The following is an 18,265-nucleotide window of genomic DNA, read 5'->3' on the forward strand; positions in this document are numbered from 1 at the left end:
CTGCGGCAGCACGGGGGAATGCCGGAAAATACCCTGCCGGCCCCCAAGTGACCCTGAGGAGGGAACTATACGCGAGCCGCCCCAGCCGGTCGACAGCACCCCGCCGAACCGCAGAGGGCTCCCCACAGGCCCCGGGAGCGGCCCCGCTGAGAGCGGTAGTGGGGGGGCCTCCGCTCCGCGCTCCCGCCACGCTGCCAGAGACTACATCTCCCAGCATGCTTCGGGGCAGCGGCGCATGCGCCCCGCCCGCCTCGCTCACGAAGCCCCCTGATTGGCTCAGCTGGGAGTCCCTCCGCCGGCAGCGCCCCCTGCGGCCCGCGCGGCGGCAGCGCAGAGCGGGGCTCCCCCGGGTGGCGGCTCGGCGCAGGCGCGGGACCCCGCGGGCTCCACCGGCCCGGCCCGGCCTCGCCTCACCGGGGCCCCCGCTCGCCTTCCCCTCGGCCCCACGGCGCCGTGTAAGCTCCGTCCCGGGCTCCAGGCCTGGCCTGAGCTACTCCGCTGTTGCCTGGAGGGAGGCCGGTCCGGTCCGGATCTGGTGGCTGGGCTGGTAACGGGGCCAGGTGCTGCAGGGGTGGGACAAGGCCCGGTGCCCGGGGTGGTTCCCGCTTGCCTCGCACGGCTGCCCTGGTCCCTCTCGCTCCTGGCCCTGTTGGGTTAGGAGGTGCCTGCGGGGTGGGTGCTGGTTCCTGGTTCAGGTGTCTCTGCTGCTCACGGGGGTGAGCGGGGTGAGCAGCAGGGCTGGAGGGAGGAGAAGGGCAGTTCAGTGCTGTACCCAGCACGCCTCTCTCATTTACCATTGGTTCCTTCCTCCCTGGAGCTGCACTGACACAGACACCAGAGCCCTAAAGCTTGTATGAGTAATGATGTGGCTGCCTGGTTCTCACAGCTGAGCGTTTGGTGACTTGCTTTGGACCCCCTGGCTGGCAGAGTGCGCTTGCTTGCTGTAACGGCAAGCTGAGGTCACGCTGAGCTGGAGGAGCTCTGGGTCACAGGCTGGTGTAGGCTTGAGAGCAGGGAGATGCCCTGATGTTACAGGCAGCCTTAGGCAGGCAGATGAGGTGAAAGTGTCACTCAGATTGGTTCTGCTAAGGGAAGGAAGACTCAGATGAGTTATGACACAGTTGTACAGCTTGAGGAAGCAGAGCTAATGTATATGAAGACCAACAAAGTGGAAATTCCTTACAGGGAAATGAGCTTTCTTGCCTTACGATGACGGGATTGAGCAAGTGTGTTAGCTATGCAAATGGTAATGATACTGGAAGGCACCACTGGCAGTTGGCAGCTTTCTGTCCTTCCACCCTCCCCCAGATTCTATTAAACCTTTGCGTTTTGGGGGGAAGGGGTTGAAATGGGAGGAGGAGGGGTGCTGGGAGTTGTGACCGACTTCTCAGTGTGCTAGTTGTTGACTGTAATCCTGGTGCTGTAAGCAAGATGGGAATGTTAACAAAGTTTCTGAAGTCTTCCTAGAAAGAGCTGTAAAGGACAGCATTCTTCGCAAGACAACTGAAGTCTGAAATTAAAGCTAAGTGCTCTAAACTTTCACATATCCCCTGACTGACGGTATAACGCAAGGACAATCCGCTAGTTTCCGAAGGTGAAAAGAGACGCTTTTTAGAATTTGCTGTTGGCAAATGAATAGTGCCTTTCTTAGTTTGGTTATTGCAGGCGTCAGACAAAACACGTTGCCTGGAAATGAAATGCTATCTCCTTCTAAAGAAGGAAAATGAATAAAGGTCATGTGCTGGTCAGGAAGAGATTCTATCTGCTTCCCAATTCCTAGCCCTTAGGGTTTGGTTGCTTTTGTAGGTGCTGTTGCTCAATCCTGATACTCCCACTTAAGAGGAAAGCAGAAACTGACTGAAACAAAAAGAGGTCTGGGTATGGTTGGGGGCGATGGAAAGGGGTAGAACTGTCTCCTACCAATTGTTTCTGGAAGAAGGCACTTCTGAAGGACTTAGTACAAGAAGAGAAAGTTTCCAGTTGATCTAAAGTAATGGTGGTGTCACTTGCTCTTCCCGTTCCGCAGTCTCTCACTGGTGTTTCTTATGCTGGATGTGGCTGTAGAAACAGACAGATTCTCAGCCCCCTTCCTTCTTCCTTTTCAGTCCCCTCAATTTCCAGCTTTTTTCCTAGTTTGTCAGCTTTGTTATCGTAGGCCTCTGTGCGGTTGTGTTACTGTGATGCAGCTATGGGCCGGTTTAGGTTGAAGTAGTTTAGGAAGTACTCTTTTCTCCTGTGCTGAGCCACTTCTGGATCGAGCTGTTTTTCTGGCCTCTAGAGTAGAGCAAGAAGGTATTGAACCCTTCCCACCCGAGGAAGTTTGTGATGACACCGGGCCTCGCAGGCAGGACTAAGCTAACGATGCAAAGGAGAAGGGTTTTCAGTAGAAAACACTGGAAGTGGATGTTCTTCTTTCCTTTACTAGGCTGACAACCACGGTTCACCCTGTTCATCTTGAAATGTTCCCATTTACAGGGAGGGAAGTAGGCCCTAGTGGCTCCAAAGTATATGAAAAGATGAAGAAAGCGGAGAGTAAACACAGGCTTTTCATAACAAGTGAGCTTCCGGGCAAATAACAAAGGTAGAGAAATAGTGGAGATCTTTTGCAGGGATTCGTGCGCTTCCCTAATGCTACTCTACGGCTCAACAGCAGGATCAGCAAATATCACTTGTCTACTGTTTAGACCACTCATAATTGCTGGCAAAGTATATATAGGCAGGTCTGGCTCACTGGGTATCTTAAATCCAAAATTGTTTTTTAACAGGGCAGTGAGACAGCCTTTTCCTTGTCTGCGGATCTGAACTGACTGATCAAAGAGGTGCGTGATAAGAGTGGGAGTTAAATAAGCACGAGGTTTGATGGCAGATCCGTTTGACCCTTGCTTCCGAAAGCGAGGCACTCGGGGATAATGAGTGAGCAAGGGCTGGAGCGCATAGTCCTTGCTGGGCAAGGACCTGGCCTTGACACAGCATCTTCTCCAGGGAAGCTCTGCTATAGTGAGGCTCTAGGGGCAGGGAAGGAAGCAGGAATTGCCAATGTCAGGCAGTCTTCACTGCTAGTTAAGCCTCGCTGCGGCTAGGGATGCAGTCGCTTATGAATTCCAGTAAAAGGCTGGTAGCTTTTTTGCGTGGTCATGCTGAAGCAGTTCATATAGCTGAACTTTATTGACAAAGTTTCCTGGATTAAGTAACAATGCTGCAATTCTGGCTTATTTTTCCTCCCAATCAGAAATTATGTTTTACGTGGTGTCCTAAGTAACGTCCGCATGGTTTAGCATCTGAGCTGCTCCCTCCACCATCCTGTTCTTTTAACTGACGTCAGCCTGTTGCTCAATCTGCACCTCGTGGCTGGAGAAATGCTTTGTAAGAGAACTCATTACAGCCGCTTCCCTTTTGGGCCTGATTTAACATCTTCACTGCTTAGTGTCCTGGCATCTTGGCCAAATCCTAAGCGTTCAGCCTTTGCCATTTCAGCATGAGTCCCTATCGGAGGAATGGCTGCCTGTGAGCTGTCTCCTCGGTGTGTCTCATCTCCGTCTGCCCTGCGACACCGAAGGTCCTAACCCACAGTGTGCTCAGTGCCTCGCTGCCATCGGAGCATATCGCAGGCCTGCACTGACTGACCCCTGTGAACAAGGCTGTGGTCGCCTCCCGTTTTGCTGTTGCTTTTTTCCTTTCTTGGCTTGCACACACACACACACACACACACACACACTGGAAACTTTAATTTCATGTGTGGAGGTGTTCTGGTGGGATCGTGACAGCCAGCAGAAATTCAGAGGGCCTGTGTAAACAGGAAGTTACATGGACCAAATTAGGCACAGGATTTATAGCCCATGCAGTTTTGGGAACAAACGTCTTGGCCATGGCAGGTGTGAGGAAGCACCCTCTGCTTTCAGGAAGGGTGTGTACTAGCTCTCAAGGATCTGGCTGTGGCATTTGAAGCAATTCACTTCTGTCTCCCCACCTTGTGCTTCCCATTGCTACGGAGCTTGGCCAGCACCCCTCATCCACCTCGGCATGAAGGCATAACCTGAAAGCTTGAGCTGATCTAGCAACCTGCTGTCTTCCCACCCTGCACCCGATTCTGGAGCTTGTCAGATCCATCCATCGGCCAAGCCGACCCTGGAAACAGGCCAAAAATGGTTCATTTTTCCTCTTCTGGTTTCTGCTAGGTTCATGAGCTGAACTGGCCTGTAGAGGCCCTGATGAACGCTGAAGCTAGTGTGGGGTAAGCAGGGTGGCTGGAGACAGGGAAAAGAGGCAAATAAGGTGTGTTTGGGTGTGTATGTGTGAGGAATGCAGTCTCCCCTTTTTGACAGCCTCAAGCTGTGTGAATGTTTCGGCTGCACGGTGTAGCTTTACTCTGAGCCTCCTGCTGTCCTGTGGGTTGTGTCCCTTTCACAATGGCTTTTAGAAGCAACCAAGAGCATCAAACGAAAGGCAAGGAGTCCAGCCTGTGCTAAGTAAGTGTGGAGCGGAAATCTTTTTTTTTTTTTTTCTCGTCAGACTGGAAAGTTCCTGATTTGACTGGTTTCAGCCTTGGTCATCACTGCCTATTTAGACAGGTTTTAGGCAGTGGCCATGCATGACTGAGCAAGCCTACTCATAACAGAGCAACTGAAGGGAAGGACTGATTCTTTAGACCAGGCAGAGCATTCCTCCGGCTGTCTTAAACCTGAAATGAAGCTGGCTGCTCTCCTAGAAAATTCTGAGCGCCTTGCAGACTGCCATCATTTGCTACCACACGAGACTGACAATAACAGCTTTTAGTGGGAGTATCTTTCCAGCGTGCTGACCAAAACCACAGGGCAACATTAGCTGATGGCCACGGTTTAAGAGGCTAGCGGTCTGCCTGGGTTTAATGATTCTTCCTAGTCGGTTCAGCAGAGCATCTGCCAACACAGCTAGTGCTACAGTCTGAAATAGCCCGATGTGATTGCTAAGGAGTTCATATACTCCTTTCGGTAGCAGCGCGTACTCCTGGAGCTGCCCTTCTGTGTTATCTAGCATGGAGCAGGTGGCCTGTTCTGCAACTGTTTTAGTGGTTGCTGAAATGTTGCTATCTGCAGGCATGGTCCAACATCTGCTGAGTTGAAGACGACGACTTATACATGGTCCTCATATCCGATCCTATGTATTAATATCAAGGTCAGGTCTTGCCCCAGTAGAGCCTGCTGACCATTTTCCCCACTTTATTTCTCTCTCTGTCCAGTTTAATTGTTTTTTTTTTTTCCCCCACAAATGCTGTGGTGGACTAAGTTTGAAAAGGGTGAACCAGGTTCTAAGGTCTTGGCCCTCCTTTTGCCCAGTTTGTTCAGCACGCGGGGCAGAAGCGGTTCTGGCACAGGGAAAGCAGCAGTGGATCGCTTTCCCGCCAGCTGCTGCTGGCTTGTGGAAGGAGCTGTGTCCAGCTCATCCAGAGGTGACTTTGCAGGGGCGAATACTCCACACTTCAACACTAGCTGGCCGCTCCACAGGTAGCACATGTAGGAGCAGATCCAACTTGAGCCTCTTGAACTGCTTTTAAATATTTTTACCCTGATGGCGAGGGGCCGGACATGGCTTAGGAGGAAATAACACCCAGCAGGAAAGGTGTGCAAGTGGGTGTGCGTGTGGAGCCTGTGGAGTTGTGGCTGCATCGCAGCTGCATAAACCGCATGGGTATTTTCAGTGTCCCTTTACAGCATAGCAGGCACCAGCTTTTCCTACAGAATCTCAGAAAACTCCTGCTTTCTACTTGCTTTCTACTTTCTACCAATCTATGCCTCGCCTCAATAGAGAAAATCCCTCCAGTTCTTCTAAGCCACTAAGACGATCCAGTATCTTCGCTTCCTCTAAATAAACCATGAAATGAGTTCCTGGAGAGACCTGCTCAACAACAGCAGTTTGGAGGCGCCCCCCCCATCAGCGTGTCCTGCCCGAGAGAGATCATGACATGGGCCGCTGCTTGTTTTTGGGGCGGAGCTGGTGCTTTTATCAGGCTGGCGCATGTTCTTTAAGCTGGTGTTTAACTGCAAGCTCCCTGTAAAAGCTTGTTCTCATCACGCTTGAAAGCATTTGTCCGCCTGCCCCGTTTTGGGTGGCTAAATATAAAAGCAAACACCACCTACTCTGGAAGGCTTAATGCTGTATAATGTCTGTTCCAACCTGGTGCTACACAAACTGTCAAAATGGCATCTCGGGGATGAGCAGTAATTACAAATATGAGCATGCACTGGCAGATGGATAGCCTGGTTTATGGGCGCAGTCATGGGATAGGGAAGCTTTTAAAGGCTGCTGTACTGCTGCCTTCCTTCCCTCACCAGCCTCTGCCTCTTGCTGACCCAAGTACAGTGCCGCCACTTGATAACCTTAGGACGCGCTACGGCACTGTGCTGGGAGCACGCGGGCTCCCTGCGTCGCACGTGGGGCCAGGCGTAGTGCTGTTAGCGTGCCAACTCCAGCGTCTGTGCCTGTGACGCGCTGTTGTGCATCCTCACAAAATTAACTGATGGCCTCAGCCGACAGCCTGAGGGACAGAGGGGATAGACACCTGTTTAAAGTTTGTCTCTTTGACAGATTCCCAAATGAAACCTCATCTTTAAAAAAGAACATTTCGCCTGCGTATCCTACGCAGAATGAAAGCTGCCCGATCACTCATGAAGGCTTCAATACTTACCAGTGTTTTGCAGGAGAATTCGTCATAGGAAGGAGGTGATTTTTGGTGTATTGAGAAATTTCCCTATGGTTGTTGACTTTAGCTGGGTGGTTCTATTTGCAAGCGTGGTTTTTTCCCAGCTTTTCAGTATTTGAGGAAAAAGTTAAGTACAACAGAAATAAGGAATGAGAATGATACCCACCCTCCACCCTTTGTAAACCTGAGAGGGGGAAAAAAAGTGGATCATACTCCAAGAGGATGATGACAGTACAGCAAATGCTGTGGATTGTGGCCTGTGGTGGAATATCAACATTAAACTAATTGTGGCTTTTGCAACTTGGCAAATCTGCCTTGTGAAAGCTACAGTGTGTCCAGCTAGTGCACAGGCTGTCACTGGGATCAGAGCTAAAGCTTTTCAGTCACAGGTAGTGGAGTCAGTCTTGAAATTAGGTTAAATGGGGCTGATACATGCTAGTAAATTCAACAAATTCTGCTTCTGGCCATGCTGGGCAGACAGAATTATTGTATTATTAACATTGCTCTTCCTCACTCTCTTGCCTCTAAGCACATTTTTAGAGGCATGTCAAAGAAGAAAAATGAAATTAAAAGGGTGTCGTGGTTTAACCTCAGTCGGCAACTGAGCACCACACAGCTGCTCGCTCAGTCCCCCCCTCAATGGGATGGGGGAGAGAATTGGAAGAGTAGAAGTGAGAGAAACTCGTGGGTTGAGATCAAAACAGTTTAATAATTGAAATAAAATAATAATACTACACAAAGCAAGTGATGCACAGTGCAGTTGCTCACCACCCGCCGACCAATGCCCAGCCAGACCCCGAGCAGCGGCCCCCCCGGCCAGCTTTCCCCAGTTTCTGTACTGAGCACCACGGCACATGGTGTGGAATGTCCCTGTGGCCAGTTTGGCTGTGCCCCCTCCCAGCTTCTTGTGCACCCCCAGCCTTCTCAGTCGGTAGAGCGTGGGGAGCTGAAAAGTCCTTGACTAGTGTAAGCACTAATTAGCAACAACTAAAACATGGGTGTGTTATCAACATTGTTCTCCTCCTAAATCCAAACCACAGCACTGGACCAGCTACTAGGAAGGAAATTAACTCTGTCCCTGCCAAAAGCAGGACAAAGGGTATTTTGAACAAATTAGAGAATTGTAATCTCAGGCATTTTGTTTAGACCGACTGTGTGCAAAAATGTTCCAAGAGAGAGAAAAAACCTGTAACAAAACTTAGAAAATGTTTGTCTGTCTAAAACAGGTTTTATATTACTTTTCTACAAAACCCTGTAGGACAGACTGTTAGAGTTTATTTTGTCTTTGGGACTTTTTTCCTATAGCAGAACAGCTTACTGTTCAGTCGTCTCCCAAGGAAATTTCCTAGAGTAACTTCAAATGTCCTTTGTCTTTCTGTCTTAGGACTGTGTTTCCAGGAACTAGCCGTTCTGCATAACCCCGTGATTTGCATTCTGTGCCGTAAGTACTCAGTGAAAACCTGTTGCCCAAAACCTGGGGTTCCCACATGTAGAAATTTGGGCACCTAAAAGAAATGACTGAAAAATTTGCACAATGTTTCCAGTTAATCACGATTCCATTTTTAGGATATCTTACAGAACAAGTGGAGCCCAGATGTTTTTGGTAAACAGCTTTCAAAACTCACAGTTGAGGTCAGTGTCAAATTTCCAGACACATGATCAGCCTTGGAGCCAAGTTTAGGGTTGCTTTTGTGTTTACATAAGGTCTGTGAGCTGAATTGCACTGAAGTTTGTGGGTGGAATGGAAGTTCTCCATAACAAATATTTGACTGGATGCACAGTTTATCTTATTTACAGGACTTTGAGCTTTGAAAAAAGGTTACTGTATTTTTGTTGATGTAATATTGGAGGCATATTCAGCTCTCTCGTGCTCACTGGATTTGGAACAGTTGTTGCTTTTTTCTGTTATTTATTCTAGCCATTAAACTAGCATGGCAAAAAGCAAGCATTTTAAAGCTAGGGGGGAACCGTTTCTACAGATGATAAATGAAACATTGTGTATTCCTGGATATTCTGGCTTGTCCAACTACAGTGAGCTCTGTGCTCACATCAAGGGAGCCCTCTCGCTGAAGGTCTAACTGGATGCCTAAGTCACATGCTAAGTTTGTGTTCAGGGACTGTATCAACAAAAATCTGGCTTCTGTTTTTACAAGCTCAGAATTTACGTTGTGCAAATATTGTCCAGTATCTGTTTAAAAGTCACGTTTTCAGCCCACAGTAAGATCACTGCCATCATTTGGAAAGATCGTGCACAAGAAGGGCACAGGTAGAGTCAGTATGAATGATATTAAAGTGGGTGTAAGAGTCATGGAAACGTTCCCTTTTTTTTAATAGCATACCCTAGGCCTTACCCTACGCGAAGTCTTTGCCAACCTCAAATGCTCTTGCCGCATGATGCTATGCATGGCCCTGTCCGCGCAAACTTGCGGTAACCATGTGTCATGCCCTCTTAAAACTCCCCTCCGGGCTCCCAAACTAACAGCTACTTACCCTTGGCCCAGGCTGGGACTGCCTCAGACGGACAGACAGATGCATGCATGCGTGTGCACACACGATGTGTGCCGCCCTGCTGAGATGCTCTGAGGTGTGTGCAAGCGGAGCCTTGGTGGATTTTTCTGCATCTAGGTCCACCAGTTCTCTGACTTAATTGTCTTCTGTATATATATTTGGAAACATTCATCAAAAAAGCTTAGCTTATTTTTGCACACTTAAATTGTCCTCGCCAGCTGTCATAACGAGGAAGCTAAGCATTACTGTCCCTAAATTGGCTGATGTTCGCGTCTGTGCTCTGTGTATAATAGCTAAGCTGTAAACAAGAGAGCTTGCTCCATTGTTTCCGACGGGATCTCGTCCAAGGGAAAACAGAGATTGTCTTCAACAATCTGAAGCCTATGTAGGCAGACAATACATTGACTTTTCCCTGTGGGCAGCACGAAGCATGCCTCTACTTCAGACCAACGAAGCAGCTGAGAGCCGACGTGAATTCAAAGTAACACTGCGCATGCACTCTGCCGAGAGGATGGATCAGTCCCTGGGCAGCTGTGATGTTTGTGTGTAAAAGCGTACTGGAAGAAGTAATTTGGATTACCAGGCTCTTTTCCCTGCATACACCGACATCTTTAATCTACTGGATTTGAATGAGAAAGGCCAGGGTCTCCCCTCTAATTCTAATAGCTTAATGAATAATGGTCAGGCGTGCAGTTAACTATCAGCTACTGAAAATAATATGATAGAAAGTAGCGCGCGAAGCATTGCCAGATGCAAAAAATGAGCTTGCAATTACTGAATGTGAATGTCGTGATGGGAAGTCCAGCCTGACTATGTTAATGTTTTTAGCAGGCTTCTTCCTGAGAATGCTTGTAAATGCATTCTTCAGGAAGAACGGCACAAGATAAAAGAAGGCTTAACCCAAGCCATAGGAAAACAATATGAAATAAAGTCAAAATTAAAACACAACGTGACAGTAGTTTGAGAGAGTCAGTTGCACAGCCAACAGAAAAGGTCTGGGTATAGCTGAACCTAAACTCTTGTAAGACCTGAGTGCTAAACACTCTTCACGTTGGTCACCAAGATACCATGACACATGGCTGTGCAACGCAGTGTCCCCTATTCTGGCCACATAAATCTGCTGTCATTGAAGATAATGTGTGTTGTGCAAATTGCAAGTGATCCAGAAAGCAGAATGTAGGACTTCCCTAATCTTACTGACATTTAATCGTGGGTGGCGCAGACTATCCAAACTACAGAGGAAATATTCCTACTATTAATGGACTTTTTGCTCAATTGCTTGCCAGCTGTGCTGTTGCACAGCCTTTTCATGAAATGATGTAATGAGGATTGGAAAAAATGAACAGGAATAGCTTGCAATCTATAAGCTGCTGGGCAACTTTCTTCTGATAGTTCCAAGTGTGCCTTTGTCAGTCACAGGCAAAAAGGTTAGGCGGAAAGAGAGCACGAACAGCAAACATCACGTAAAAGAAATGGTTTAGTGTTTTGTAGGTTCAAGGTTAGTCTTTCTGAAGCAGCGAAACATGCTCTCCGATGAACTGCCAATATCGAGTGTCCGGTTATACATGAGTCTGTGCTTCAGGAGGACAACTCCTAACTTTTGACAAGCCTCTTCAGCCAAACGCAAGGCTTGTTTGAGGTACCTGCAAGCTGCTGAAAATACTACAGTGTGAAAACAGTAATGCAAGTCCGCCCAGCAGTTACAACTTTTTTTTTAACATAAACATTTGTGTGGGAGGGGAACAGGAGATTTCAAATGTACCTGGCAGCCTGCTGAAGCAATAGGTACGACCCACATTAACTTACAGATCTTAATTTCTTCTGATGGTTAACTGACAGAAGCAACAGAAAACAGTAAAACGGAGGAAGCCGTAGGCTGCCTGTTTCCTTCAGGCGTTCAGAGTGTCTCTAAAAGTGCCGTTGTGCTGACACAGGCCTTGGCGCTGCCCTTTACACACACAGACCTATGCAGTCACGCATGGGAAATCACACATTGCTGGGAAGCTTCGAAGACCGAATAAAACTTCGTAGAAAGAACTGGTTAGAGGAAAATTGATTTAATCCGAGTTTACAGCTCAGTAACTTCTAATGTTTCTGATGAATTTAACATTGTCTTAGTAAGAGCCAAGATTTTGCAAGCTTGATGTTACGGGATGATCTCAGTTTAAGTAGGGCGTTTCTAGCCCTCAAGGTTGCACTTATAATCTGCTTAAAATTTCAGAAACCAGGAAGAATCCAATGTTTATTGAAAATAAATGACTGCACAAACCGAATGCCTGTGGTAGTACTAAGAGCAGCTGAAATAATCATATCATTATCAGAAGGCTCATTTTTTTTGTTTGACCGTTCATTTCTGAATTACCGCTTTATCATTCAGCATTATGTTTGAGCTGGCTATAGGCTCCTATCTTAAACCTCACAAGCAAATCGAACATCTGAGGGCAAGAAATGTTAGTTTCTCACCAGCTTTCTTGTGTACGGTGCCTTTAGTCATCACTGGTGCTAACACCCGGCGTGCTTCCTTCCCCAGGCCATCAGCAAACACCAAGAGCTGCAGGTGCCCGCTGATAACTTGGAGCAACTTTGAAGAGTGATGGTACCGTTCAGCTGTGTTTGTTCGTTCTCGCTTGGTTGGCTCATCAGGCTAACCAAGGATTTTCACCTTTATTTGATTGTTTCTTGCATTTCTTTTTAGGACGAGAGGAAATGGCCTCAAGTTGCGCCAGGGGAGGTTTAGATTGGATATAAGGAAAAATGTCTTTACTGAAAGAGTGGTGAAACATTGGACCAGGCTGCCCAGGGAAGTGGTGGAGTCCCCATCCCTGGAGGTATTTAAAAGACGAGTAGATGAGGCGCTTAGGGACATGGTTTAGTGGGCATGGTGGTGTTGGGTCGACGGTTGGACTCGATGATCTTAGAGGTCTTTTCCAACCTCAATGATTCTATGATTCTATGATTCTTAGGAGCATTTCCAAGGCAGTATCCAAAGGAGGGCCTGGTCACTGAAAGGAGGAGGTCTGAAAACTCACGGGGTCTCGCCACTGTGTCACCCGCTGTTTTACTGGGGTGGCAAGCCAGAGCTCGCCGCTGCCATCGACACCCGGCCGAGCTTTTACACTGGTTTCCAGTCCCAATTATCGCTTTCAGGAGAAGTGAAAGGAGAAAAAAAAAAACCCATCCACCATGCCATGAATTCCTTCCTTCCCAGCGCTGTGTTAATGAAGCAGCTCGACCGTTTACTGTCAAGGTTTAAAAGCTCTGCGCTGTTTTTCCTCGGCAAACGAGCGCGTTTCTGCCTCAGGGCTGGCCGGGCCTTTGCCCGAGGCCTGCTCCCTTCCTGCGGGGTCGGGAGCCCCGCGCTCTGGCAGAGAGACACCCCCGGCCTCCAGGTTTAGGCTGGGACGGGGGCTCGGCTAAACCCGGGCGTGGGGGGCTTGACAGTTTTGGGGTGGGAGGCCAGGGAAGATGGCGCCGGGGGGGTGGGGGGGGAAGGCCAGGCCCCTCATGCCTTCCCGCCCAGCGGCCGTCGCTTCGGGGAGGGGGCGGGGCGGGCGGGGGCCCCGCCCCCGCGGGGCGGAGCGGAGGAGGTGGTCGTCGAGGCACGCGCCGTCGGGGGAGGTGCTGAGTCACGCTGGGCCAGCAGAAGCGCGGCGGAAGGCGCCGCCCCTCCGCGCTGGCGCCCCGCGCTGCGCGCGTCGGGTGGGGAGGGGGGCGGGGCCGCGCGCGGCGAGGCTGCGGCACTATAAAAGGGCCGGCGCGGGGCGGCCGCCGGCCAGAGCGCGTCGGCGCGGCTGAGCGGAGCGGGTTCCTGCGTCAACAGTGCTTGGACGGAACCGGCCGCGCTCGGGCCCGCTGCCCCCGCCACCACCCCCTTCACCCCCGCCGCCGCACCCACCGACTGACCCCTTAAGGCAGCGCCATGGCAGCGCCCCCTTCGCAGGTGCGCCAGAACTACCACCAGGACTGCGAAGCCGCCATCAACCGCCAGATCAACCTGGAGCTCTACGCCTCCTATGTGTACCTCAGCATGGTGAGCGGCCCGGTGGGGGGGGATGGAGGGGCCCCTTCGTGAGCTTGCCCGGCGTGGAGCCTGTATGCGGGGATAAAGAGAGGAGAGGCGTGGGGCCTGCCAGGGGGGAAGGGAAGGCCCTTCGGGCCTACCCGGGAACGCCAGTGTTCAGGTAGGGGCGGGGGGGTTAGGCCCACCCGGTGTGGCCTCTCCCCTGAGGAGGGATCCGGGCCCGCGCTGTGTTTGGGCCCTGCCGGGGTGTGGGAAAAAGCGTCGCACCTCCTGCGTGAGGCCTGCCCGAGGAAGGGGGAGGGAGGGAGGGTATGGCGGCTGGGTTGTGGTGTGAGGGAAGGATCTTGCGAGGGGTAGAGGCGCAGCCGGGGCTGTGGGGCTGGCCGTCCCCCGTGCGCTCCCCACAGGGTTGGGAACCCGCTGGCGCTGCCCGCTCTGCCGTACGAGCTCCGCGCGAGGGACCGGCCTGGGCTCTCCGCGCACGGCGGCCGAGCTGCCTGACCGCCTTGCGGGGAGGGGGCGCGGGCAGGGCGGCGCGGCGCGGGGTTCCCGAGTGCCGGGCGGTGCCTGCGGGCGCAGCCGCGCTCCTCCTCCTTCTCCCCCCCTGCCTCTGGGGCGTTCTCAGCCTTCCCCGGGGGGTGGGGCGGCCGCTTGTTTTCTGTAGGTGAGGCCTTTATCTTGGTGGCGAACTTCAGTTACACGTTAACCGCTCTCTGTCCGTTGCCCTTGGCGGACTCGTTATCAGCACAGCTCAGCAGCTTCCAAGCGGCTCTGCCCTCGGGGCTGGGCTGGATAGCAGGAGTTGACTAACGAAGCGATTGGCACCTTTCCCACAGGCGTTCTTGTCTCCGAGGCGAGGTTTTTTCGTTCATAGTTTTTTTTGAAGTGAATCGGTAGGAATCCGTGGTTTCCTTGGCGCTGTGCTTACATGTCTCGCTTGGCCTGAGGCTCCCATTTTAGCCATAGCCGAGATGAGTAACTTTGGTCCAAACAGCAGCTCTGACCTCTGTGCTGCAATCTTGGTGCTTTAAACGTGCAGGTAACTTGAGACGTTCTAGTGACACTGCGGTATGTTGTGGCATGTGGGTGCAGAACTTTACAGCTTGCTTCTGTGTTACTGTGAAGGTCTGAACCTCGGCTACGAGCTAAATGTTATTAAGTTCGTGGATGATAGTGGTACACAAGCACCAGTGTCTTGCCTTGAACCTCCAAGCTGCTGGTTTAAGAGCAGAGAATTCTGGAGTAGTTTGTGTGGTAAATAACTGGCAGTTGACACAAAGCTTTCTATTGAATCCTGCCTAATGGCCCTGACCAAAGAACAAACAAGCTGTGTGATGGCTTCTAACTGCTGTTACAGTTTTTTGGGCTTTCAAAAAAAGATGATCTTGTATTTGCTGTTAAATTGAACTAAAATACATATTCATCTTTTGTTTTTTAAATGTGATACTAACTTTTTTCCCCCAGAAGTAGAAAGTGTACTTCTTAGTCTAATCTCTGATAAGCCTAGTGAAGCATGGGAGCTTTGTTGCAGAATTACGTTAAAGTTCTTGGCCACCCGTAACGGGCAGTGGAAGTTAGAACCTTGACTCGTGATTGCTGTAAACAAACTCAGGCAAAAAAAGGGAGCAGGAAAGATTTCTCCTTCTTGAAAAAGGCTTTTCAAGTCTGCTGTGTTTAAGGCATTTGAATGGTGCTCAGAAGAACAGGTATCTTTGTGGGGTGTGGGTTCAGAACTGAACCACAAATACCACTTATTTGTGTCCCTGGTGTTCATGGTAGGGATACAGGTTAAAATTTAATCCTAGTCAGGAAAATGTAACTTGCTAAGGGAAGAGTTTTGCCAATGCTGCCTTGCTGTCATCATTGCTACTGCTAGCCTTAGCTTGGACTCCAGCCATCTTGAAGTAGGGCTGATAGGAGACATATCTGAAGTCACAGTACGGACTTGGCTTTGTGTGGCTGCTGGAGTGAGGCTTGGGGTTTTGAGCATATGAACTGTTATTTTTCAGTCCTACTATTTTGACCGGGATGATGTGGCTCTGAAAAACTTTGCCAAGTATTTCCTGCATCAGTCCCATGAGGAACGTGAGCATGCTGAGAAACTGATGAAGCTACAAAATCAGAGGGGCGGACGCATCTTCTTGCAGGACATCAAGGTGAGGAGTGGAGCTACGGGTTGTCCTGTCTAATGCAGAACTAGACTTGTGGTCTGTCTCCAGGCTGGAAGGGGAGGAATTTTCCCTGTTGGTTCTCTCCCAGAAGGAGCAGCAGCTGACAGTAGATAAGCATACCGCGTTGCTGTGACCTGTGCATGGCACTCAGCCCAAAATCTAGAGATGTGTAGTAATTTGATATTATGTGGATTGGCTAACAACAAGTACTTCCCGTGTAAGAAGAGGATGCCTAGCCCTAGGTGGTTTGCTGTGGTGTGAGGGTAACTAGAACACAACTGGTTCATCTACCTTAAATTTAATGGCAAGACCCTTCTCTGTTCTCTGCACTGTTTTGTAGAGAACTCTTGCCTCGCTTGCCACGGGAATATGAAATCTCAAGTTTTCAATTGCTTGTTACGGCTCACTGCAAGATTTCATAGCACTGTTTTCATGAAGTCGCTTTAATTAGATTATTTGGAACAGCAGAAAGTGAGCAACGTCATAGGGCCAGTTTAACGCAAGACAGCTCTTCATGCGGAAAAGGCAAAGTAAGCGATGGGCACTTGAGAAGAATTCCCCTGCTTACTAGTAAGTCTGAGTACTTGTAAACACTAGACTCTATACGAGGCAGTTCTGAGCTGAAGACTAGACTTGCCTGTACTGGTGTCTTAACGGCTTCATTTCTGAGATTGTGCCCATTACCTACTTAGATAGGCGGATGTTTAAGCCGTTAGGTTATAATGGGAGGAGGAAGACTAGCTCTGTTAGCTGTCTTGCCTACGAGAGCTCAGAGAACATAACATGAGGAGAACCTAGGGAATGGGGACAGGTCTGGGACTTGGAACGTGCATTCAGTTCTGTTCAGAGTCTGTGCTGTGTGCGTGCCAAATTAAAAGACTTTGATCCCTAATGGTCTGTGGGTACTTACAGAAAATACGGTCATGTGCTTTCCCCTTCTAGAAGCCAGATCGTGATGACTGGGAGAATGGACTGACTGCAATGGAGTGTGCCCTGCACCTGGAGAAGAATGTGAACCAGTCACTGTTAGAACTGCACAAATTGGCAACTGAAAAGAATGACCCACACGTAAGTGGATGCTGAAGCTGAGAACGTAGCTGTGCAATGAGGGGACTTGTATGTGTCTAATTGTGTGGGTTTGGGGGCGAGTTGTGTCCCCCTGACATTACTAAAGGTGAAAAAAGGGTGTGAACTAGTGGTGCAGCCCTTCCAAAGGGAAGGGCCCAGGTGTCAGCCTGTACCTTAGCTCTTTGGTAGGGATATTGCCGTCTTTTTCCAGGAGGACCAGTTGCAGCATGTTAGGGTGGCTGAGGCCTGCCTTACAGAACAGTGGGTGCATTGCTTTGTTCAAACCCTTCTGTTGCTCTTGGGAACAGAGAGCACTCGTGAACAGCATTTTGAAGAGAAGAAATTTATTAATCTCTATGGAGAAGGCTTGTTTCTGTGGGGGATGAGTTCTTGCTTTAAACCAATGGGTGCCTGTAAGGCTTTTTGTCGTAACGTTTTGGAGTCGCTTCTTCTGAATGTTAAAAGCCCTGACACTTCAGAACACAGTGTCTGAAAACACAGGTTTCTTCACAGGTGGAAGTTATTGGCAAGGCTGGATTGAGGTTTCTTAGTATCAGGAAGAGATTAGTGTGTGTCTGAATCAAAGTACTCTTGGGGGTGTCCTGCATAAGTTAGAGGGACTTTTTTGTAAAAGAAACAACATAGCTGGACCATTCTACAGGTGTAAATCCTCATGGTCATGAATTCAAGTGCTGTGCAGTGGGGGGCTTCTAAATGTGTTCAGAAATGTGCCTGTTGCTGCTTGTAGTGAGGAAGAGGGGGGGACTTAATGAGCTGACTTTGTACTGCAGTTCTGGAGCAAGTGTGCCTCACTTTGGTCTTGTTCTGGCATTGCTGAGGCAAAACTAAAGGCTGCTTCTTCTCGGGTATCTTTTGCAGCTTTAAAATCATCGTTTTGCATCTTTTCCCTAGAGAGGATTGGTAGAATTTCAGATGCTGCTTCAGCAGGATAAGCTGTGTTCAGGCCTACATTTAAACTCTCTTGTCTCCCTTTCAGTTGTGTGACTTCATTGAGACTCACTACCTGGATGAACAGGTGAAATCCATCAAAGAGCTGGGTGACCATGTGACCAACCTGCGGAAGATGGGGGCACCAAAATACGGCATGGCAGAGTACCTCTTTGACAAGCACACCCTAGGGGACAGTGACAATGAGAGCTGAAGTCTTGCCAAGAGCCACTCTCTGGGTTTCAGTGGGACTCCTACTTTACTGTCTAGCCATGCATGCATCTTCAGCTATTTAGATAAACAGTTCTCATACTCTGTACCAAATATCACCCCTCTTTTCTCTTGTGTTTTGTGTGTTGCCCTCCATCCAATAAAGTGACTTGGTTCAAGCTGGCTTTTTCTGTTTCTCTTGGGAGCGAGAGGCCTGTACTTGCAGGATTGTGCTCCATAGTCTGTGTTGTGACGGTCGTCTTAAGTTGGGCATGGATGAAGGAATATATTAGAGGGATGAGGTTTACTTAGCGCTTTTATAAAAATGACTTTTTTTCCAATTCAGTGGGATCCATTGCAGGAATTGCTCAGTGACTAAAGTTGTGTTTTAAATGCCTTTGCCACCGAAGCTGTTGCTGTAATGGATGTGCAAGGAAAGGAAGGCTTGAGTATCTGGGCTTCCTGAATTGGTCCCTGTGAATTTAGGTGAGGCAACTGAAGGTGTGCGGAGGGTGTTAGCGCCTCACTAGGCATCATGTCTAACAAATGGCACTACACTTGTGTATGGAGAAAACTCAAGACTTCAGAGCTGTGTACTGTAATCGGGCTTAGACTCAAAACAGCGGTGCTGCAGGGGCTGCCTCAAGGACACTGTGTCAGGAG

General features: G+C 49.5%; 1 protein-coding gene and 1 long non-coding RNA gene across 5 annotated transcripts; both read left to right on the top strand.

The window, feature by feature from the left end:
* Positions 1-381: 381 nt before the first annotated feature.
* Positions 382-12,430, top strand: LOC143163072 (uncharacterized). 4 transcript variants are annotated; one of them, XR_012995833.1, is made up of 7 exons: positions 467-560; positions 4,176-4,231; positions 6,562-6,696; positions 8,061-8,117; positions 11,715-11,780; positions 11,880-12,012; positions 12,148-12,430. It is a non-coding gene; the product is annotated as an uncharacterized LOC143163072 (long non-coding RNA). The 4 variants fall into 4 exon arrangements; XR_012995832.1 differs by lacking the exons at positions 467-560; positions 4,176-4,231 and adding an exon at positions 382-455; XR_012995834.1 differs by lacking the exon at positions 4,176-4,231.
* A 533-nt stretch (positions 12,431-12,963) lies between these two features.
* FTH1 (ferritin heavy chain 1) lies at positions 12,964-17,781 on the top strand. The gene is made up of 4 exons (XM_076343730.1): positions 12,964-13,214; positions 15,215-15,361; positions 16,319-16,444; positions 17,442-17,781. The coding sequence occupies exons 1-4, from the start codon at positions 13,104-13,106 to the stop codon at positions 17,604-17,606; spliced, it is 549 nt and encodes a 182-aa protein (XP_076199845.1). The 5' UTR covers positions 12,964-13,103; the 3' UTR covers positions 17,607-17,781.
* The last annotated feature ends 484 nt before the right edge of the window (positions 17,782-18,265 follow it).

The sequence above is a fragment of the Aptenodytes patagonicus genome, chromosome 7 (assembly GCF_965638725.1).
Source record: "Aptenodytes patagonicus chromosome 7, bAptPat1.pri.cur, whole genome shotgun sequence".
Classification (NCBI taxonomy): domain Eukaryota; kingdom Metazoa; phylum Chordata; class Aves; order Sphenisciformes; family Spheniscidae; genus Aptenodytes; species Aptenodytes patagonicus.

What these genes read in the sequence shown, in the direction of transcription:
- FTH1 (XM_076343730.1), top strand. Translation starts at nt 13,104, where the DNA reads ATGGCAGCGCCCCCTTCGCAGGTGCGCCAGAACTACCACCAGGACTGC. An exon ending in TCTTCTTGCAGGACATCAAG is followed by an intron (nt 15,362 to 16,318) that starts GTGAGGAGTGGA and finishes TTCCCCTTCTAG; the next exon opens with AAGCCAGATCGTGATGACTG. An exon ending in CTGAAAAGAATGACCCACAC is followed by an intron (nt 16,445 to 17,441) that starts GTAAGTGGATGC and finishes TCTCCCTTTCAG; the next exon opens with TTGTGTGACTTCATTGAGAC.